The sequence below is a fragment of the Sesamum indicum genome, linkage group LG3 (assembly GCF_026168435.1).
Source record: "Sesamum indicum cultivar Baizhima isolate 11 linkage group LG3, ASM2616843v1, whole genome shotgun sequence".
NCBI classification, from domain to species: Eukaryota; Viridiplantae; Streptophyta; class Magnoliopsida; order Lamiales; family Pedaliaceae; genus Sesamum; species Sesamum indicum.
The window spans coordinates 18,784,499-18,808,036 of NC_142659.1; the positions used below are offsets into that span (position 1 = coordinate 18,784,499).

Sequence of the window (23,538 nt, forward strand, 5' to 3'; positions counted from 1 at the left end):
TAATTAATACATATATATAGAATAAAATATCAATTAAAAATAATAAAAAAAAAGATTAGTTACATTATGTAGCACAATGTTTCATAGCCGAGTCACCGCACGCTTCCCTGACCGAAAGGGCAGAAAGCGACCCCGTTTTGGCATCTCACATGCATAGAAATGAAGTTAAAAAGTTACCTGAGGATCAAATTTCTTCCTAAATCTAAATCAATCACATCCACTACTGCACCACAAGCGAGAGAGAGATGAAAGGCATAGAGCTGAGAGGACCACTGGCAGGGGCTTTTAAGTAGGAGTTTACGCGGTGCGAATTGGCCTATTTAATTATTTTCTTTTAGTGATTTTTTAAAAAATTTAGCTCAATCTAATACGATAATCATTAAAATCGGGCACTTTGCGATTTATTTGGATTGAGCGCTTGGAACGGTTTTTGCGATTTTCAGTATAGAGACAATCACCTAAATAATCAAATTAATTTAATCTCGAAATACATATTTTAAAGTCATAAATAATAGTCTATAAAAGAAATAAATTAATAACGGTCGTTCTATAAGTCTCTCGAAAGTTTCAAAAAATATTCTACAATATAAATTATAAAAGTCTACCAACTATTGACTAATATATATAGGAGCTTCAGATGTATTATAATTTCATGAATTCGAAACCGAGAACTAGACCAATTTTGTGCAGCTACAATCATAAAATATCATTAAATACAAAAATATATGTAACATACTAGCCCTGTCAATGAGTATAGTCTTATCCAACTCAAACTCAAATCCTAAAAAGATTTAAATAAATTAATTTAGACCCATACTCTACCCAATATATTGAACCCAATTCAAGACCCTCGGGTCTCTAGACCCGACCATATCCAGTGTTTGGGTCCGATAAGATCAAGACCCGATTTTTTTTTCTCGATCCATGTTTTCTGCAAATCATACTAATCAAATTATTTTTTTTTTATTTTCTCTTTTTACCCATAATTTATCAATAAATTCATAATTATTGTACTAATTCACAAATAACTCTTTTTCTAATAGAATTATTTAAGTAATATATATTTTATTATACCGTTTACAAAATAATCTTATAAAAATAATACACGATAAATGATGTTATGATGCATTTATTCATTTGAAAGTAAATCGATTGATAAATAATAATCCAATTGAATAGGGAAGAAAAATAAATATATTTTTTGGGTCCAAATTGGGTACATAGACCCATAGGTATTGATAGGTAGAGACTCAACCCAAACTTAAAAATCTATATTTTTTTTAATAAATTTGGGTCTAATAATATTTATTGGGTCTGGATCTAAATCTTACAATTAATCTATGGGTTTGGATAGGATAACACCCTGTCCATCAACACCCCTATAACATACATAGTACACTACAAAAGATGCAATATTTAACCATAGCAATAGTCATCGACCACGGTCATGCAACGGGTTCGAGGATGGTTAAAATAAAGAAGCTTTTCAGTTTTAGACGAAAATAAGATATTTGAGAAATTAAATAAAGATTAACACTAGAAATGAGAAATATATAATGATGGTTTACATAATTTTATTAATTGATTATTTATAAAATTTAAAATGCTAAAAACATGTGTATACTAATTACATTTAATTATAGGAATATATAATTTTTTGTTTTTATTTTTATTTTATTTTTTTGTATCTAGTATTTGTTTAATTTTATTGGGACATAATTAGCAGGAATATAATTAAAGATATGATATATCAATTTAAAATATAAATATTTATACATAGTTATATAATTCATTGCAAAAAAAATAGTCTGTTTGAGTTGGAATTTTGAACGACTTCGTAAATTTGTACCACTTATAATAACTCCGATCGCAATATTGTTGGTGAGGAAAAAGTGCACATGTCTCAAATTTTGCTTAGATAAGAATAGAAATAAATATAAAAAAATTTATCAATTTTATTTTATGAATAGAATTGTGAAAAATCCTTATTTCAAATTAAATTATATAAAAATTGCTCATAATAATATATAAATATTAGAAGAATGTTATCTAGATTGAAGAAGAAATTAAAATGATTGTGAAACTATATTATAATATTATTTATTTTAAGCTCTTGCATTTATATCAATGGTATAAAAAAAATATAGAAAATTATATTATACACTATCAGTAAAAAATATCGTAAGTATTATTATTTTTTAGAATACTAATTTATGTATTATCAAAAATTTTATATAAATTTATAAAGATTCTAAGTATATTATTATTATTATTTGGATCGACCGCATCTAGACAGTGTATGTAAATATAAAATCAAACTCGAATGTTGAATTTTAAGACCAATTTAAACTACCCTTAGTTGATTAATGATGGTGCAAATTGAGTTGGGGCGATTAATTGAGGCAATCGACTATTTTTGTTGAATACGCCTACTTTAAAGTTACAAATAGGAATAATAGAAGCACAAAGAAGAAAACATGAAAGCTTATAAAGTCCTTTTACTACAACTTGTTTCTGAAATGGAAAGAAAGAGAAGCTGCCAAAAGGAAGAGAAGCTGCCAAATGCATGCTCATCCCCATTGCTTGGTCCCCATCAGAAATCCCTAATTGCAACAACACCTCCAATGAGAATGCAACCTTCAAGATGAACCCCAGAATTCCAGCCAATCAAGAACCGTATGCAACTCTTTATGGGACCCCTGGAACAGCTACTCTTCCACTCTAGCAAACCACCAAAAGTGCATGAGAGGCTCAACTCCAAGAGGATCCCAGTGACCTACACTAAAAGCGCCTCTCTGTGGGTCAATTCTTGCACTGAATTCGAGCCCTTTGCTCATATGTACGTACGTCACCAAGAATCTCAACCTGCAGGAAATTCTTACTTGAGAATATTCAGCTATGAACATCGTTGATCAATGTAAAGCTGCAAACGCCCTTGGAGGCAAGACTGCCAGGGCTTGCGATAGCTGTTTACTGAAGAGGGCTCGATGGTTTTGCGCTGCGGATGATGCTTTTCTCTGCCAATCCTGTGACGTTTCCGTGCATTCGGCTAATCAGTTGGCAAGTCGACACGAAAGAGTTCGTCTTGAAGCATCGTCGTTTAAGGGCAGTGAAGGGCATTCTTCACCAGCTTGGCATCAAGGGTTCACTCGAAAGGCCAGAACCCCACGACAGGGAAAGCCGGCCGCACGGCTGCAGCCACTAGCCAACCACGCGTTTCCACTAGTCCCGGAGATTAACGCTGAAGATGGAGCGTTCTCGGAGGAGAATGAAGAGCAGTTTCTTTATAGGGTTCCTGTTTTTGATCCTTTCGCTGATGAATTTTGCAGTGAAACGGTGAAAGGGGAAGAAGCTGACGGTGGACACGATTTGAATCTTGCGGAGCTGTTGAGTACTTGTGATGATGATCTTGCGGAGTTTGCAGCAGATGTTGAGAATTTATTAGGGACTGGAGTTGAGGAGGGTTCTGGTTGTCCAATTCACTGCAAGGATGAAGACAATGGCTCTGATGAATTGTTACATGGGAAAGGAGTGAAAATTGAAGAGGATGATGATGATGATGATGAGGTGCAGGCTGTGATAGCTTGTCATTTCGATCCAGCACTGGATATGGAGCTGAATTGGGACTTTGATTACGTGTCTTCCATGGCTCGCCAAGAGACGAAAAACGTAGCAGCCATTGAGACAACATCGAGTATGGATAGTGGAAGTGAATCCCATGCTAAGACGAGGATGTTTCTGAGGCTCAACTATGAAGCAGTCATCGCTGCTTGGGCTGCGCAAGGTTCTCCATGGACCAATGGAGTTCGACCACACTTTAACCTTGATGACTTCATGGTATGTGCACCCTTCAGCATATTTGGAGTGCTTGCAAATTAGAGTTAACTCAGAGTTCTTCCTGCAAGAATGAATTTTGAGTGAAGATAATAAAACTGTTGCGCTACCGATTGTAGGTTAAGTGATGAGAATTTTCATTCTTTTATGGATAATAATTTCTATTCTAGTCTTAATAGTAACAACATTTCCATAAAAGTTGTCACTACGAACAAATAATTAGTGACAAAAGAAAGTTAAATATAAATGGTCATTGTATATATGAAACAATTAGCGATACATGTGTAGCAACACTAAAGTGAGAACACGTATAATTATCACCGTTCATGTGTCGTTGCTAAGTTGGCACTGTCATGCAGCTAATTCATGACAACACGAACTAGAAGTTTCGATTAATATAATGAAGCAATTTTCGTCCCTTTACTAAACTCTATAAATATCCTTGTGTTGATATGAACACTTCAGGTTACATGCTTGGAAGGAGACTCTCATCCATCATGTGGTGGAAGATCAGGAGCCAATGATGCAGAAAGAGAAGCAAGAGTGTTAAGATACAGGGAAAAGAGAAGGACAAGGTTGTTCTCAAAGAAGATACGATACGAGGTCAGGAAACTAAATGCAGAGAAGAGACCACGGATGAAAGGTCGATTTGTGAAGAGGACGAACTTCTCAGGGTCTTCCAGCTTACCTTACCTGATCAATAAATGAACATGTACATTAATCAAGAGTAGCAGGAAATGGCGAATCAAAATTTTCCTGCCTTAACAAACTGGCCTTACTGTACTTGTTGGTATACTAGGGCCCTAGCTTATTTGCAACGAATGGAGGTGAAATTTTTGTAGTCTTGTCCAAAGGAATTTCCTCCATCATCCGGCCACTTCTCTAATTGTCATGGTGGACTTGGATTTCAGTTCTAATTTTGTACTATATCATGTATTTCATATCTTATGCACAATCCAAAAGAAAAGGGGGGGGGGGGGGGGGGGATTTGCGATGGCATTTTCCATTGAAAACTAAGGAAAATCCGACACAAAACATATTATCGGATGGATGTCATGACGGCTGAAGAGACATCGAAACAAAACCAGTCAGAAAAGATTTGCAACCGGAAATTAAGATGCATCCTTTTGAATCTTTCTGTCGGACTCTCATATACCATCACAACGCTCGTCCTTTTTGACGAACAAATTCATCCATTGTGACCGATTTTGGGTTGGTTTATGTACCCAAAGATTGTTTACTTAGATAGTTAAATTAGGACAGAATATGTTTTTAATCTCATAAAATAAATGCAGAATTATTTTGGCGTCATAACTATGGCTGGTGACTCTTTTAGTTTTATCAAACTCAAAATTACGTTTTTTTAGTAAAAAAAAAAGGCTAAAATGCATAAAACTCCACTGTATTTTAAAAAATTGGTTAAAAATCCCTTTCTGTTTAAAAATAGGCTAAAAAACCCCCAATATTTTTTAAACGTAATTCAACTGCCCCTCTCCATTAAAGCTAATTAACGGCTTATTTTTTTTTATAAAATAACTATTATACCCTTACTTAATCTATGTTATTTTTACTTTAATGAACATTGGGTCTTCTTTGATCAAATATTGATCGTTAGATCAAATCAATTAATCTCAAATGTTAGATTTAAAAATAAAGTTTAAATTCAACAAATTATTTAACTTATATTACATATAAATAATTTAAAATTAAAATATATATATAAACACTAACTACCCCACCCCGGCCCCATTGGCGGCGTAAATGTTCAAACCGTCAGATCTCCGCAAATGCTTTACCAAAATGAGTGAAGCCGCTCTCGTTAGAATCATCTTGAAGAGACGAGTTTGATGGTGGTGGTTTGCGATCGAAATTCGTTCAAACGACGACGAATCGACGACAAACATGTTCAGTGGTTGTGGCTTGAACACATTTTTTCCGGTTGACGAAAACTCAAATTAAAGGTATGAAAATATTCCTCTTGAAGAGAGGATTCAAATCGTACCACTGGCGGTCGGAAACTTGTCGGGACGGTGCTGAAAATTTATTTAGGAGAAAAAGGGGGCGAAAAAATGCATTTTAGCTTAAATGTTAATTAACTTAATTATTAATTGTAGTTAGTTTTTTAATTAACTTAATTATTAGATATTTAAAATTATAATTTTGTTTGATATTTAATATAATTATATTTAAGAATAAAAGAATTTGTATTTTTAAAAGAGATGAAAATGCAAAAAGAAATTTTTTAAAAAAGTCAATTTAACCATAATAATCTTAAATATAATATAGGAACATTTTAGTTAATTAAAATAAAAAAAATATCAAAATACGAAAAACAAAAAAAGCACAACGCACTTCACACACGTGCACCCCTTCTTCAGCTCCAGTTGTAATCAACCACACTTCCTCCTCCTATAGCACTGAGGCTACTGAAAATGCAACCTCAGTGTCTGGTGCTGGGAGGCATGGTCCTTGACCTTATTGACCTTCTTCACCGACTTGTCTTGGAAGCTTGGGGTTTCCCATCTCTAGCACAGCCAGATATCATTAGCAAGCCACTTCAGCCGCCTCTTTGTCCCCCTGGCCACTGAGAATGTTCGGTGCAAAAACATGGCTGCTTCAGAACTAAAGATCTTCTTCGTGCTACGATTAATTATTATAGTTAAAAGAAGAAAATTATGGCAAATATAAAGTCAATTACAGGTTCTCCACGATCATTGACCATTATTTTTGCAAGTATAGTCAAAACATTAGCCATGTCCAAATCCATGACAGATATTTTGGCTATGGCTAAAATTATGACGAATATTGATTAATTGTGATAAAACTTTAAGTTTTTGTTTTGATTTTATTTAACCGTGGTTAATAGTGTTGATTTACAGCAATTTTTAAATCTTGATCATTTATAATATACCGAAAACTCAATATTTTTTTAGCGTTTCAAAATCGATATATATATATATATATATATATATATATATATAAAAATTCAGTGGATCCATTCAAACTTTTACTTCTCAATCCTTTCCCCGACAACCCGCGTAAATTTTACTTGTAACGCTAACAAAAATGACACAACTGATTGAATGTAAGATGAGGAAAGTCAATGTTGGGATTTGTGTGAAAGAAGTAGCATCCAAATTGTGGATGAGAGAGAGCCTAAAGTCAACATGAAATGTGGACATCAAAGTTGATTCATCGTAATCTCTCTGCCTTGTATGACTGAGAAGAGTGTGTTATAAAAGCCAAATGCCCTTACTACTCTCTTCAATCTATCATACATGCTCAAAACATAAAAGTATCCTTACCACAGTCTCTGATTCTGGAAGGTGGAAATCTTAATGCGTGGATTCCTATAAATACTAACATCTAGCCCTTATGAATACTTCGGACAACCTAAGGGCTAAGGTAGGTTATTTTCTTAGAGAATATATTTATTTTATATATTTGATTTTGTGCTTGAACTGATCTAAGCATTGGAGGGTCTTATTTAGGATCTCTTAACAAGTCTAACGTGTGCTTGTTTTCTCAAGTTTCCGGTATTCTATCCGAGATTCAATTATCCTTGGGATCGGGCTAACCTCTACCCAGATATTTATAGACGTCTATGCATTCTTCAGATATACATACACATAAACATGAGCATGAATATGGTGTTGATTATCAACTTTAGATATTCAATTTATGCTCGGACATCGATCACGTGTACAGTTTCAATATCAATTTTCTCCACGACTCGAAATTTGTGAGTATTGTTGTGTGTGTGTGTGAGATCTGAAGAGCTTCCTTGAGTTCAAAGTCGAGGGCGGAGAAGCGGATAGAGCTGCCATTTCATGCACTTGGTTAAACTTAAGATATCAGGAATGTTGTGGTGGATGTACGAGCGATTGAATGCCGAGGCGGCATGTTTTAAGTGATAAGCAGTGCATGAGGTGGGAGCAACTCCTTCCGTTTGCTTCGCCCATGGATTGGACTGAAGGGAGCTCCCAATAATCACACCACACGTTGGTTTATATGTCATGCACATTGGAATTATATCACCCTAATCTTTTGAACTTTGTGGGGAAAATGCGGAGAGAGGAAGATGTCGCAGATATTACTCAATGAAACTGATGAAGTTCAGAAATGCAAAGCAGAAGACTGTAATAAAAAAGGATAATTACAGTTACACCACATTATCCATGCAGGTCTCTCTACATAAACAACCCTTGTGTTTTCGCATAATTACAAAAATCGCTCATAACAATAAAAAAACATGGATAGTTTGTGTAACAACGTTGCTGTTTTTTTAAAAATATTTATGTAAGTTCTCAAAAAGCAAGAATCATTTGTATAAATAATGTCAATGTTTCTAGTGGGTGCATATGTAATTATCCAGAAAATTATACCACAAATGAAGCTTTGATAAGAATAGTTGTGATTATCCAAAAAATTTTGTACTCAGTCTCCCTTAATGTAATAAATTTTCACCGATCAATTCAAAAATACGAATATCATTAGTTCCTGCAATATGCATTTGCATGCATGTATGGTCCAGCACTTTTAGTTCCAAAAAAACTGGCAAGAATTCAAGAAACAAAATATTACACAGACACATGAATTATTACTATTTAATTATTATCAAATCATGTAAGATCCAGTGGTAATTGAGCTGGAATCTAACAAGAATTCTTATTAAAAAAGAAAAGGGACAAACGCTTGAACTTTAGAATCGTACTTGTTAAGAGGGATTTAACTCTTTTGCTCCGATCTTGCCCCAAACAGAATTAGTTTTTGCAATGGGATGAGGACCGTACGGCAAAAAGGAAAAAGAAGACCATCACCACAACAATAGTTATGCATAATAAGAAGTTCAATTCCCTAACATTGGTGAGAAGTGTTTCCTTAATAACATAAAAGGAAGATAATGGTGCAGATTTATTGCGTTTTTAAGCAGTATTTTATTTTCTTTTACTCTTCCCTTTTTCAGAGCAGTGTTATCATGTCTGATGGTGCATAATAAGGAATTAATTGATAAAAGAATTGAATATCCTGAGAATAGATAAACACGTGAAAGAGTATTTGAATTAATTAACATTTTAAAATTCAGTTAATTACTCTAATGGTTTTATATTTAATAAATAGTATAGAGTGTTCTTTGTTAAATTCTGGTATTATCTTTAGAGGGTCTAAAGCAATTTCTCCAGGAGTTTTTTACATTTTTTCCTTATTTTAAAGTCTCGTTTGGTTCGTGTAATAAAATTAGTTAATAGGATGAAAAATAAAATAATAATAATTACATCATTCATTTTATGTTATTTGGTTTAACGTATTATGCCGTGTAACATAACATGTGATAATAAGTACGATCGAATGTAAAGAAAATAACTACAGTTGAATTTTTTTTTTTTTATTTCAATATTATAGTTTGTGAATAATTACATAAAATTAGAAAAGAAAAGACCCTCTCAATGGGGCCAAACAAGGCTTTAGAGGATTTTAGAACCGCTGCTGTCGGAATATAATTCGACAACCATCAATCAATTGATGAAGTTGATATCGATATCAATCTTTTTATTGAAAGAGAGGATTCTGCGTTCAAACCCAGGTGTCCCCAAACCCCCACGCCCGTTGTACTAAAAAGAAATATAATTCGACAAAACCTACCCCAACTCACAATGAACGCGCATGACCGTCAGTCAATCAGTTGCTTAAGAAAACATTCATCAAGCTGGAAAAAGAAAACTCAGTAGAAACATGAATCTCCGTCATAGTCGGAAGATTGATGAAACACAACTCAGCTACTGTGATTGCATTAACTTGAATTTATAATTTTTCCCCAGGCACTGATCGTGAATGTAACACAATCAGCATCCATTAATGTACATGAATATCGACACATAAAAATACTGCACATAAGAACTTATGGCATCATTTTGTTATTCCTTGTTTCATATCAACTCTCATCAGAAAGCCATATGTTAAAGAAGTTGGCCACCCATTGGGGCTCGATTGTTTAAAAGTAAAGCCGTACATCTGATTGTAACAGTCAACTGAGCAAAAGGCTAACAACAGAACAAACACACACCTGACTGACATGCGGACATGTCTCCAATACATTAGCCAACTGGTACACTCGATTACCTGCAGCAGGTAAAAGGATCATCAAAAGAGTCAAATACAGTGATCTTCTCATATATCAGCGTTTAGGCAACTGAAAAACTGCAATCCCAATATCAAATTGCCAAGCAACTCCATTGATCAAACGAAACGGCAGAACTACATGTATAAAACCATCTGCTGCTGCTTTTCTTTCTTTGCCTTTTCCTTTTTTGGGATGACATATATATTAAAGAGTTTATTAAGCTCGTAGAAAATGAAATACATAACTGCAGAGGGGCAGATTATTCTTAACTGCTGCTATGCAGTAAATGGTTCTTCTCTTCTACTTTTTTCTTCCTTTTGTTAGGATGACATTCGCATGAAAGAGGTTCAATACTCATGCATCACAAACAAAATGTACTCAAGTGGCTTGAGTTCATCTAAAGACTCTAATCAAATAAACCATCAATCATATTACGGAGAATGTGTTTATATGTTCGCAGTTATTCCATAAACAACCATATCTGTGGGCAACACATAACAGCCTACCAAGGCTTGAAGACTACTACACGATCCCATACCGCTCGCTGAAATTAATAGTAATTAAATAGATAAGGGTGAAACTTAATGCATGAATATTTATGAAAATCACCAATCATATTTACTAAATAGAATTATTTCCAGGCCATTAAGATTGGATGTTCGAATGCCAAACAAACTTTTCCAAGTTTTTGAAGACAAATTCTAACTGTTCAAAAGATTGAAAGTAGAGTGCAAGCGATATCCCGTTCCAGGGAACAACGCCGTGGGAATAGCAACAAATCCTAAGTTGAAGGTTACAGACTACAATCTGAAAGACGCCTCCACTACATCCAATGTTTCCTACACCTGTAACTTCAACTTTCAGGGAACCACAATAAGGCAAAGAGCAGTTTCCCCAGTCATCTTCCTCCTCTTTCTCAGATTTTTCCATCATTCTTTTTCATTATTTCAATCCTCAAAATTCTTTATTGTAACAGCTATATTACATGATAAGTCCAATTATCAAGTAAAAAAAATTAACCAAAAGCAGCCCATCACTCCTCAAAATTCTTTATTGTAATAACTATATTACATGATAAATCCAATTATCAAGTAAAAAAATTCCACCAAAAGCAGCCCCTTTCTCCACCAGAACTTTCAAATTGTCCACGTGCCAGGGCTTTGCCTGCTATTTAATATATGATAAGACAACACAAGTAATAGCACCTGAATGTAATATGAAGTAGATGTATGGAAAAGAAGAAAAGAGAGAAGAAAGTCCAATGAGAAGAGAGAAAAGAAGAACCCACAGAACAGAAAAGCACACATAATAATATTAAATTTTCATAATCATCCTACTAAGATAAGAGTCTGCATAGACTACTTGTATGAAAGACCCTCTCATGCCAAAACAAGGGGCTTTATAAAAAATTAACACTTTACAATCATTTACTTGTAAAAGTCATACCAGATAAGCTTTATGCCTAAAATAGGAGCATTGCTAGAACCTTTACAGTGTCAAAGGATAATACCGATACCCATAATTTGATGAAAATGCTAGGTCAACCTCAAAGAAAAAAGAACATCTAAACCATAAGCTTAATAACATAAAATAAGGCCAAAAAGAATTGCGTAAATCTCATGGAATTTGCTCAAAATCTTACCCTAACATCCTTGTAAATCTTTACTACCTGGCATTTTTATTTAGCATATGATCCACATTACAACCCAAAATAAGCACAAACTAATCCATGTTTAGCTTGTAGCATGTCTTGAAATGTAAAAGACTCACAATAATAGTGAGATTTACAAGGTTGATGTTGAACAATGAAGTTTCACATTATTGTATGTCAATTTTTGTTATGAATTGGATGGGACAACACAATTACAAACAAAGCAAGTAAAAGGCTTTCTTAACATCACATATTGACAATGAGTGTCATTCTGGCATTGGAATACCAACTTTTCATGCTAAAGAAAAATGAATCCAAAAAGTCTGCATATTTTCATCTATTTGCATGTGCACTCATTAAGTCCACTTGACAAATAAGGAAAAATACAAAGCAGCTTCAATCTTGACATAATGAATAAACTAAAGTAGCACGATCAATAGTTTTGACATGCTTGGTAACATAAAAATAAGCCCAAGACTGGACCTAATTAAAGAATTACAAAAAGATAGCAATAACAAAAACTAGAATGGTGTCTTAATTTGGGAAGCTTCGCCACAATCTTGGTCTTGCTTTTTGCTTAATTAACGATTTCTACAGACCAAGAGAAATTTCAGGATTGATTGCTTTAAGTACACTGTGAAGGATGAGTGTAGTACAAACAGGTAGAGAGAAGAAATAGCATCTGATTTCTATTCTGCTGCGTCTTATACAACAGCTTCAACATTAGTTGTAGTCATTAAGAAAACTAATAAGTGCCCAGCTCCAACAATGAACTGGTATGCAGACATAAATAAATAAATGCTTCTAGCGCAAACTTTATTGGTCACTATAGCTTTCTTTAGAACTCCACGAATCGTTTACAGCATAATTTGAGGAATTCTAGGTTAAAATCTTAAACCTCAACAAGAGAACACATATGATACTCTCATATGAGTTCGGGACATGGTCAAACTACCAGCGACAAGCAAGAAAATAAATTACACCATACATAGTCTATCCGTCTCAGCAAAACATACAAGAAAAGCAATCCAACCAACAACAGTAGCTACCCATACGATGAAACGATAAAACATAAAGCTCCATACTTAAATCACCCAATCATTATCAACGCCACAAATGCACTAACAAATGGAGCAAAAAAGTTGATCACTTTAAAGTCATGAAAGCACCTCAAATTATTCAGACCCGGACTCCGCCCATGAACCACTCACTCGGCAGATGCCTCCACCTTAGGACCTAAAAACAATTCCAAAAGCAATAAATCAATCAAAAAAGCACATATTGGACGAGAGACAACAACATTTAGCAATGGGGTTAGGAGCAACCGTGAAGAGAGTGGGGGCGGTGATCCTTGCCCCACCCGACCCCTCGGGTGGCGTCGAGGTACTGCTGAACGAGATGTCGGCATTTCTGGAGGTGGTTGACCCCCTCCACACGGTAGCACCACTTGACTTTCTCCCTCAAAATCTTGGCCTTCTCGATGTCGATCCACTTCTCCCTCACCAGATGCTCCCGCATCTCCAGCATCGCCACCGGGTCCTTGTATGGATTCTCCGGATCGAAGTCGTCCGGAGGGCCATCATGTGTTAACACCGTCCCCTTTCTCCGACCCATTTCTTGGAGCTAGGTTTGATTGAGAGCAATGGAGGAACGAATCAGATTGGTATGAGGGAGAGCGAGAGAGTGTGTCGAAAGAAATACAAAGTGCAGCAACGTGTGGGCTTTGCTTCAAAATGGATCATATGGATCTGATTTTAGCAGCCCATGTCCATACGGATTGGATGAGGCCGGCAATTTTATGGACAGGTTTCTACTAATGATCACAGGTCATGTGGGGCTATGTTTACTTTGAGGGAGATGGGTTGATATCCCCTCAAATTAGCCCATCTCCCCGACTCAAAGTCAATTTCCTCACTTCTTGCTCCCCTCATACCTTTTGGACCCCCGGCCTGCCATTTCCACTGTGCAAAAAATCAACAATCATAAATACTATTTAAAATAGTAAAGGGTGCTTGATAATATTTCAATCCTTGATGGTTAGCATAGAATCCCCCCTAGAAGGTAGGCGAAGCGAAGGGTCTGAAGGACTAGACAAACACCCTCACTTGCCCATTTCCCAAAGGCATCCCTCAATTGTTGCAGATCTTACTCAGGGCGCTGGTTTACGACTTGACTTTTTAGAGAGTCAATGAAACAGCCTCCACTAGGATCTATATATACCAGCACTAAGCTGAGATGCTAATACTTCCCGCATAAAGTGGGTCCAGTGAAACATTTGGAGATATTAGTGAGAGCTAACCTGGTAGATTTCTACTCCTACGAGGCTAATATTTAGTTGATATGATGTAAATTACCATTTATTTCTCCATCAACTGGATGGAGTTTCTGACTTCCAAAGGACGATTTTTCGAAAAATGCTCCAAATATTCCGACAGGGATGTCATCTTCCGTTTTAATTTCATCTGAAATTATTTCCGACTCAACTTTTTGACAAAGCATTTCTTCCATCGAGAATTCGTCCGTGCTTCCATTTGAAATTTACAAGCTATCACAAGTTCCTTTGCTATAAAAAAGGCCATTTGTTTTTTGATAGCATTTTATCCAACATCTTGTAGAACGATTTATATAATACATACTTAAATGTAATTAAGTAATGACTATTTAGTGACTCACATCAAACAAAATAAAATACTTATGGACGAAAAGTACAATTCCCTCACTCAAGTTTCCTTTTCTATTTAAATATTTTATATATAAAAAGAAAAAAAATTGCATGCAACCCATTTTTCTGGTGTATATATTCTCAGCTGGTAATAAAGTGAAGTACGTAGTGCATGTGGTGGGGTGACAAATTCACATAGATTTTGAAGATTTGGTGTCCTTTAATGATGGTGGGTAGTAAAGTTGATGAGTGCTGATTTGGTAATGAATGAAGAAGAGGATAGAGACAATGTTAGCTTTACTCACTTTATCTTTTTGAAGAAGAATTGATATAAATATTACGGGTGAGGAGATGAAAATCCATCACCTCATCAATCAATCAAACAAAGCCAAGGCTGCAAAACGTTGAGCGGAATGAAAAGCTGCATGCCCACATGCTGCACTAATCCTACCTATAAACTTTTAATTTTTGATTAAATATAATTTACTTTTGTGATACGAAAAATGAGAAAAAAAATTATAAAAAAACTTTTGTAATAATTCGTTTGTGTTTTGAAAAATAAAGAAAATTATCTTTTATTATGAGTTATAAAATATAAATTCTGTGAATGATTGTTTTCTTTTTTTTCGAACAACCAAAATGAATTCCTCTATCCTTGTGAAAGATTATTGAAAAGTAGAAAGGTAAATTGCACAGACATTTCTTACGATTACGTCCGATTACAGATATTTATATTCTTTAAAAATTATAAGCATATTCTTGATATTGTAATGTGATTTACATCGATATCTCCTCAAATGCAAGAACTTATACAAACACCCATGAACCTTCAAAGGATATACTTATAAGATTAAAAGATATCGAGTATTCGTATAATTAAATCTAACTTAAAAAATGTTAACATAATTTATGAAAAATAATGAAAGATAGAAACTACATTCAAAGATATCGGATCAGGTTTAGTATAGAATTGTAATTTATTGCATCCCTAATGGATTGATTTATTATAATGTATAGAGAAAATTATATTTTGTTTTTCGAATTATATATCTGTTTTCACACTGTCATTTAAATTATTTTTTTTTGTCAACTTATCATCTCAACTTTGTGAAATTAACACTTTGTCATATATGATCATTTTTTTTATCGATTTTATTTCTTTCGAAAAAACATCACATGCAATTCTCATATGAAAACATCATATCATTTGGCCTTAAATATCACATAATACACTCCATGTGATGTTCTTTGTACGAAAAAAATCAACCAAAAAAACTTTTATATATGACAAAGTGGAAAATTTGCAAAGTTGAGATAGTAAGTTGACAAAAAAAAAAAATAGATGATCAAGTGTAAAAATAGGTATAATTCAAAATACAAAATATAATTTACGCTAATGTATATTATATTTATATTTACAAAAAGGAAGTGAGGAAGAATACTGAATATCCCATGCAAATTCATGATCAGCATCTACTCATCATCAGCCCCTTTTTCCAGCAGCATCGTGTGCGTGTCAGTGGGCTGGGAAGAAAAGTGGGGAGGAATCTCTTTGTAGCTTCCCATCAGAGACTCTAACTTTGCTCATCTTGTTTTCACACCAGTGCAACTGTTCCCCATTCAGATCTGCCATCCTCAACACTCTTGACACTACTTTTAGGTCTATTTGAGCCATCAATATCTCCAACTCCTCCTCCTCTCTCAACTTCCTCTTCCTCAGGCACCTCCCTGACCGACGAAGCTCGTTCAGCTTTGCCTTTTTCTGCATGATTACCGACAAAAAAAAGTCAAGTGACAATTTTAATATATATATATGTATTTAGCGACGAAAAACTTTTATTTTGTCAATTTGAATTTTATAGTACAATTATTTTGTGAAAATTAGGATTGGCGACAAATATCTGCGAAAAGTGGCTCGCATATGCAGTGGTGAGTATAGATGTATCACTAATTATTTATAGCGTACAAATTTTATCAGAAATAATTATATTGTGATAATATTGAAAGTGTTGTCACTTAGTATATAGATTTAGTGACAACTTTAAAATTGTTACTTGATATTTTGTCACTCATATTATTTTTTTATATAGTGCATGAATGGGAAAAGGCTAAGTCCGAAGAAGATTAATGGGATTAAATGCATTAACCCCCTCTGAAAATACTAATAGGCAAAAAATCTCAAAAATCACAATAAATAAATAAATGTGAGGGGTCACGGGGAATTTTTTATCCAAATCAGTTCAGTCGGACCAAATCAGTGACAAAGCAAGTGTGATATACTTGCCATTTGATTGGTTACTTTTCCTGAACTGTACACTAATCACACTGCAAGTATATTACACGTGCTGTATAATTAATCCAGGTTCAGCGAAATCCTATTTGGATTAGAATTTCTCGGGGTCACGCTGCCATTTTTCTTTGAGGGGTAATTTTGTGTAATTAGTATTTTATAGGGGGTGGGGGAATGCAATTATCCAAAATTTGTGTAATTAATTTACCTTTTTGTTTACTTTCTTTAGTAGGAGGAGAAGAGTAGCATCAGCTGAGCCTCTTCTGTTTCTCCTGAACAAATCTGCAAGAATTTGGTAGTTACTTTTCTTGTCTTGTTTGAGGAAAGTCATGAATGTCCTTATTGATTCTTCCATGATGAGGAGAAATGATGTTGAAGGGATTCTTGAGCTCAGGCCTTCCTCTCTTTTCTCATCATCAGAATCTACACCAAAAATCAACATCAACATTGACTATATGTCATGCACCTGTAAAATAGAATTAGTGCCTATAAAAAATTGTAATTTACGTCCCCTAACTTAATTTATTTGTAATTTTGATCTTATTATTTTACGACTCAATAAATTTAGTTTTACCGTCCAAAAAATTGCATTGCACGTGCTTCTTTTTTGTTAACAATTTAACAAAAATGGGTAATGTGATGCAAACTGCAACTTTTTTGAATGTGAAATTAAAATTTACTGAGTCGTAAAGTAATAAGACCAAAATCGCAAATCGACTAAATTATGGGATATATATTGCAATTATCCCTAAAATCATCATTAAAAATATATATTAAATTACAACAATTTTGATGTTGTCACTATATAATTATTAATAACAAAACTATGAATAATATTGTCACTATAGATAATTAGTTATACACCATAAACAATGAACTCTTTTTTCCTACAAGTTCAAGTTCGACAATATTTGTGTACCTCTGTATTCTGGAACCTGAAGCAGCTTAGGTGCCAAGCTTCTCATTCTGGCATAGATTTCTGGTCTCCGGCCGTGTTCGTATGGCTCGTTCTCGACGTACCTCTGCAGCAGAACCTGGAACTGTTGAAACTGCTGCGCGACGTATGCAGGGCATCCCGGATCAAATTCTCGTCGTGAAGCCCTGAGGCGTTGGAAGTACTTGTAGTTCCAGTTGAGGGCTTCCCATGTCAGGCAAATCTGTGCAACATATGCAGACTCAAGTTCATGGTAGGGGTTGTGTCTGAACTCTGATGATCTGCTGCTCTTTGTCCTCAGCTTGTGAACTATTCTTTCTGATATGGATCTTGGACATGCCTGTATTGATCTCAGTGATTCTGCAAAACCATTTCCTCCGTTAGTAATTATTTTGAATATCTTCTGTGGGAGGTGATTGAAAATTTTTTGAATTTTAAGTCCTTATGAAAATATTAATAGGCAAAAAACCCCGATAAACATAATAGGAGAGATGAGTACGGCCCCTGAACTTTGAAAAAAAGAAGCTCGTTGCCCCGCACATTAAAGGGTCGTAGTGCCATATTCTCCCGTTGGGAAAGTTTCTTGCCTATTAGTGTTTTTTCATAAACAAACTAGTATAATTACTACCTGTTTCGTGGAGCTTTTGAGCACTAATACGGTCTAAAAACAGCATTTCCTCATCGTATTTCTGGAAGACGGTGTAGGACTCCCACTTGGGGCAGCTTCGTCTTGAGGACGATGAAAACGGATCATCGGTGCCCGAGTCTCTATAGTTGATGGAGCTTCTCCACTCCGATGAATCTTTAGACGTCGATCCTATAGTGAAAGTGTCTCCAAATATCTCGCCATCCTCCTTTTCTTGGACTAACTTCTTGGCTTCCGCTATAGGCGGTTGAAAGACGAGAAAATCCTCTTCTTGCCTCAAACTGATCTCGACATGCTGCTGCTGGTTTCTCAGCATCCGGCTCTCGTACTTGCCCGAAAGACCTGCGTGGATAAATACTATAAGCTCAACGAAGAAAACGGCACAAACACGACTCTGTCATCAAGTTCCCTATGCTAATGAATTATTAGACCTTCATGAGTCTCATTATTGCTCTCCAAGATGTTTCTCCTCATGCTGGTCCCAAATCTTGATGTGGGCTCAACTTCATTTGCTTCGGAACCATACAAAGAATCAGTATCTCTTGCTAGAATCTCTTCCTCACCAACTCCCTCTTCCTCATCATCACCACTAGACTCCACACCTGGAGTGCTATAACTAGTTGCTTCACTAGTTTCCAAGCTCTCGTCTGCCGCCTCCTCATTGCTACATTCATACGCATCCCTCACGGCCGCACGATCGTCCCATCCACAAACCACGCTAGCACGGCCTTCCTCCTCCACGGCCTTGGCGCGGTCGCCATAAACGTTGTTTTCCTCGTCCGAGAAGGCATCGTATTCGTACCCATCTTCACTCCTGCACCAGAACACAAAACCAACACGACAAAAATCAAGGTCGAGTGAAACGAGTGATCATCATGGGGGGGGGGGGGGTGTATACCTTTGGTAGAAGGGGTTTCCTCCAAAGAAGATGAGTATCTTTGCAAGAAAGATGGAAGTGAAGTGTAAGAAGATGAAGAGAAGGAAGAGAGAGGTGGAGAGATTGTAGAAAAGCCTAACAAATGCTTCATAATTAGGACATTGCAGCATTTTCTTTAATCACTTTTGTCAAAGGAGATGGGGAGTCTCCACTTATCTATCTACCTATCCTCCAACAACAAAGCAATTCAAAGTGGACTCACTCTACTACTAAAGTTATAGCTTTAATTTGCTTTCATAATCTTCCTTTTAAGTTTGCCCCATTTCTCTCTTTCTCCAAATAGTCCTTTATGCCCTCTTGTGCTTTAAGTGAACTCCACGTAAATTATGGAGACCATCAGAACTTATTCCAACACCAGATTAAGCAATGTAAATTTTTATTGCAAAAATTTTAGTCGCGAATCGAATCGGTTCAGAGTATGTACTGTACTCGTTTATCTCTATGATTGAACATATTACGGTCAATAAAGTTAAGATTCGATTCAGAGTACCTACTGTATTCATTTGTCTGTATCATTGAACATATTACAGTCAATGAAGTTTAGTTTAATTGAAGAAGCTAATGTGTGGGATGTTGCTCTATTTTAATAGTAGGTGTCGTTCGACTTTAATAATAGTTATTGATGAGATATATGATTATTATAGTCGTCGATAATTGTTAAATATAAATATTTTCATATTGATAATTGTAATCAATTATTCTAAATCGCTTTCACTTAAAAAAAAAGAAACTAAACTTGTATTTTGAAACTGCAAGTTTTGTGCCATTTGACTTATTTTCAATTATCACTTTTGAGATTATATTACATTGTAACTACATTATATATATATATATATATATATGTACCCCGTAATGGATGGCACAAAAGTGATATGGACTTAATTTATGGGATTAAAAATACTATTTTTTCGATTATAAAATAGTCTTTCACCTTTTTCTATTTATCAATTTTAATAGTAAATTAACTGAAATTTTCAACCCTTAACAATTTATAGGACTAAACTGCCAATTGACCATAATTGTACAATATAAAATTACAGAACTAAAGTACCAAATAATTATAATTAATTATAATTACAACACAAAAATTATAATTAATTCTGCATTACTACAGTACCAAATTAATTCCTTAATAATAATTTCAAATTAACAATGTCGAATAGTGATATATAGTAAACTATTATTTTAGGGGGAAATGCAATTGTGGTCCTATAACAATAGAGGGTAGCACTTTTGATCTTCTCTTATTTAAATTCTGCAAATGAGGATTACAATCAAAAAAAAAAAAAAAAATAGCATATTTAGTTTAGATGTCATTGCAAAATGCTAAATTCGTAGGAAGTTAATACATGCTATTGGCACGTGATCCATTTATTTGGGGATGTTTAGGTTTTCAACCAGTTTTATTAATGTGGTATTTTTGTGCAATTAAAAAAAAATATTATTGGCTACAATATTATCGATATTGGCTCAAATTCAGGGTAAATAATTAGTATTAACCACGATTAAATAAAATTGATACAAAAAATTAATTTTTTTACTATGAAAAAATTATTTGCTATGACTAAAAACTATAGAAAAAAATATTTGTCATGGTTAAAATTCATGACAAATGTTTTAAGGGCTAATTACTTTTTTTCATCCAAATTATGACACTTTTTCTACTTTGGCATCTAACTTTTTTTTTTTTTGGTCAATTACTATCTCAACTTATAAATTTTGCACTAGAACTATTTTTCAATCAAGTTTTTTGTCGAAAAATATTACATGCAATGCATGTGATATTTAAAGGTTATGTGAAGTGATATTTTTCACATGTGCACAACATATGATGTTTTTCTGGCAGAAAAATCAACAAAAAGACGGTCATATATGAAAAAGTGCAAATTTCATAAAGTTGAGATGGTAAGTTGACAAAAAAAAAAAAAAAATTGATGATAAAGTGTAAAAATAAAAATAGTTCGAAAGCAAAACATGATTTACCCATGTTTTAGCTACCCTCCTAAAAATTGCGGCCAACAACCATTCCGTGGTTGTGGGCAATAAGTATTTATTACGACTATTTATTATTAATCATAATAATTAATTATGATTAAATATTATAATTCATATATTTTACCATAGTGATATTCGGACTAAATGTGCCACCCTTCTATATAATCATACAACAAAAAATGCATTTTCCCCTTATGCTTTTCATGCAAAATCAACAAAATTGACCAAAAAAAATTAAAAAGCACCAAATAATTAGGTTACGTTTAAGGCATGTGATAACTTTAAACCAATTTAGCTTTTTTCCTAAGGGAATTTGATTAAAAAAGTCCCCAATAGCAATTTTTTAGTTTGCCAGGACTAAAAGTGCCATTAGCTATAGATAATGGACCAAAATACAGTAAAACCTCTATAAATTAATACTCTATAAATTAATAAACTCTCTAAAATAATAAAATCTTTCGGTCCCGACTTGGGCCTTTGTAAAAAATTATCAAATTCGATAAAATAATAAGATAATAATTTTTTGAAAAATTCCTTTATAAATACTAGGTCCCATTAAAACTCTAAATTAATAATTCATAAATATTACAATTATAAATATTATAATAATTTGCTAAAATATGAAGTCTGTAATAATTTACGCATTTTATCATTCATGGATGATGTTGCGATACCTTTTAGATGAGAAGACATGGTTAGGTGTCATGCATGAATATATTAATTGGCTATAATAATTATTTAAGTGCAACGAATTACTGTAATCATATATATTTAAGTAATTTCAATGAATTGATACATGCGTCTATGAATATAATAGTTAATTGTATACAATAAATTGATACTATATATAAATATATTTAATTAGTTACAAAGAATTGATTGATGCATGAATATAATCAATGAAATATATATTAATTCATTTATTTTCAATAATATGTACTAAATTTGCTGAATTTAAAAAGTCTCTCTTTTAATTAATAAAATATTAATTTATCGATAAATTAATATCTCTCTAAATTAATAAAATTTCATGGTCCCAACGTTATTAATTTATAGAGGTTTTACTGTACTATTTTTTTTCCTATTTTTTGTAATGCTATCTACTTATACCTTTATATAACTAAAAATTTTTTGTGAGACTTTTTCCAAATTTTTAATTATTTTTATTTCTCTCTTTCTTCAACTTCTCATTTATCTCTCTTTTTTACCTTCCGCGTCTCGTTTCATTCTCACTCTTTTTTTTTAATACTAGTGTTTGTGATACACTCAAATGAATATGCATAGTTAAATAATATTTTTATAAAGTAATTTTTTTTGTTAAAAAATGTATTCTAATTGAACAATTAAAATTTTTAATTTTTTTAAAAAAAAATTATAAAGAGTTAGTGAACGTTGAAAATTGCGGACAATTTTGAGGGGGAGGGGGGGGGGGTTAGAAGAGTGGTTTGGAGTGTTAAAAATTGGGAGGATGGGAAATTAATTAAATCAAATATTAATATATATATAAATCAGCAGACTAAAAAAAATGAGACATTAAAGTGGTGCTCTCCTTAATAATAAGGTATAGGTTCTCTCGTAATCTCTTTTATTTTTTAATATTTTTTATTTATCTAATTAATATTTAAAATAAAAATTAGTTTAAGATTTAAAATTAATTGTGAAAACACATTTAAATATGCCACATTTACTAATGCTGTATATAATCGACCAACACCATTTTGGTGTCTTCATCAGTCAAGAGTATGACATACACTGATCTAATTATTTATTAATTTAAGAATATTTGTTTGATAATATATTAACCTTTAATCATCTTTTAATAATAAATTACTTTTTTATAAAACTAAAAATACCATGTAATATTATAATGTGTACAAAAATTTACCAAAAACAACAATGGGTGACTTTGCCAGAGAAAAAAAAATAAATATTAAAAACTATTAAATACATTCTGTTAATGTTTCCAGTCCAGCAAGTGTGACATCAATGTTGTCGTTGACGTCGAGGTGTTCTTCGTTCCTCATCTACCGATTCCGTTGATTCATTTTCGTATTCGATTATCATTATGGGCATATATATACACTTGATTCAATATATTGTGGATCTTAACTTTATATAATTATGATATGTATAACGAGTGAATAGGAATTTATTCTCCTTTGACATTGAAAAATGAGCACATTACTCTCCTATGAAAATATTATAGTAATTTATTCTCCTATACTTTTTAAAATAAAGTAATTTACCTCCTTATACAGGAAGGTAAATTGCTTCATCTTAAAAATCATAGGGGGGTAAATTGTTGTATTTTAAAAAATATAGGGAGATAAATTATTATTTATTTCTTTATAAGGGCATAATTTGCTTATTTGCGATATCACAAATGGGTTGCTTTCATTTTTTCACATGTATAATCAATATTATTTAAAATAATTTAAAAGTATGTGGTTAATTACCTGAGGAGGAAA

At 33.5% G+C, this 23,538-nt stretch overlaps 3 protein-coding genes across 3 annotated transcripts; 1 reads left to right on the forward strand and 2 right to left on the reverse strand.

The window, feature by feature from the left end:
• The first annotated feature begins 2,609 nt into the window (after positions 1-2,609).
• On the forward strand, positions 2,610-4,761 carry BBX16 (B-box type zinc finger protein with CCT domain-containing protein). The gene is made up of 2 exons (XM_011074645.3): positions 2,610-3,837; positions 4,300-4,761. The coding sequence occupies exons 1-2, from the start codon at positions 2,899-2,901 to the stop codon at positions 4,540-4,542; spliced, it is 1,182 nt and encodes a 393-aa protein (XP_011072947.1). The 5' UTR covers positions 2,610-2,898; the 3' UTR covers positions 4,543-4,761.
• A 4,956-nt stretch (positions 4,762-9,717) lies between these two features.
• On the reverse strand, positions 9,718-13,292 carry LOC105158038 (NADH dehydrogenase [ubiquinone] 1 beta subcomplex subunit 10-B). Its single transcript, XM_011074646.3, has 3 exons — positions 12,932-13,292; positions 12,776-12,842; positions 9,718-9,954 (listed from the first exon to the last, which is right to left on the reverse strand). The coding sequence occupies exons 1-2, from the start codon at positions 13,218-13,220 to the stop codon at positions 12,814-12,816; spliced, it is 318 nt and encodes a 105-aa protein (XP_011072948.1). The 5' UTR covers positions 13,221-13,292; the 3' UTR covers positions 9,718-9,954; positions 12,776-12,813.
• Positions 13,293-15,528: 2,236 nt separating this feature from the next.
• LOC105158039 (DNA ligase (DUF1666)) lies at positions 15,529-19,289 on the reverse strand. The gene is made up of 6 exons (XM_011074648.3): positions 19,037-19,289; positions 18,570-18,952; positions 18,121-18,480; positions 17,478-17,852; positions 16,767-16,981; positions 15,529-16,030 (listed from the first exon to the last, which is right to left on the reverse strand). Exons 1-6 carry the CDS (start codon positions 19,183-19,185, stop codon positions 15,785-15,787), a joined length of 1,728 nt encoding a protein of 575 aa, XP_011072950.1. The 5' UTR covers positions 19,186-19,289; the 3' UTR covers positions 15,529-15,784.
• Positions 19,290-23,538: the final 4,249 nt, after the last annotated feature.

Excerpts from the sequence above, each read along its gene's own strand:
- LOC105158038 (XM_011074646.3), bottom strand. The coding sequence starts at position 13,220 with ATGGGTCGGAGAAAGGGGACGGTGTTAACACATGATGGCCCTCCGGAC. Across the intron at positions 12,843-12,931 it reads CCGCCCCCACTCTCTTCACG|GTCCTAAGGTGGAGGCATCT; the intron begins GTTGCTCCTAAC and ends AATTGTTTTTAG.
- BBX16 (XM_011074645.3), top strand. The coding sequence starts at position 2,899 with ATGAACATCGTTGATCAATGTAAAGCTGCAAACGCCCTTGGAGGCAAG. Across the intron at positions 3,838-4,299 it reads TTAACCTTGATGACTTCATG|GTTACATGCTTGGAAGGAGA; the intron begins GTATGTGCACCC and ends TGAACACTTCAG.
- LOC105158039 (XM_011074648.3), bottom strand. The coding sequence starts at position 19,185 with ATGCTGCAATGTCCTAATTATGAAGCATTTGTTAGGCTTTTCTACAAT. Across the intron at positions 16,982-17,477 it reads TCAGGTTCCAGAATACAGAG|ATTCTGATGATGAGAAAAGA; the intron begins GTACACAAATAT and ends TTTTTGGTGTAG. Across the intron at positions 16,031-16,766 it reads TAAAGAAAGTAAACAAAAAG|AAAAAGGCAAAGCTGAACGA; the intron begins GTAAATTAATTA and ends GTAATCATGCAG.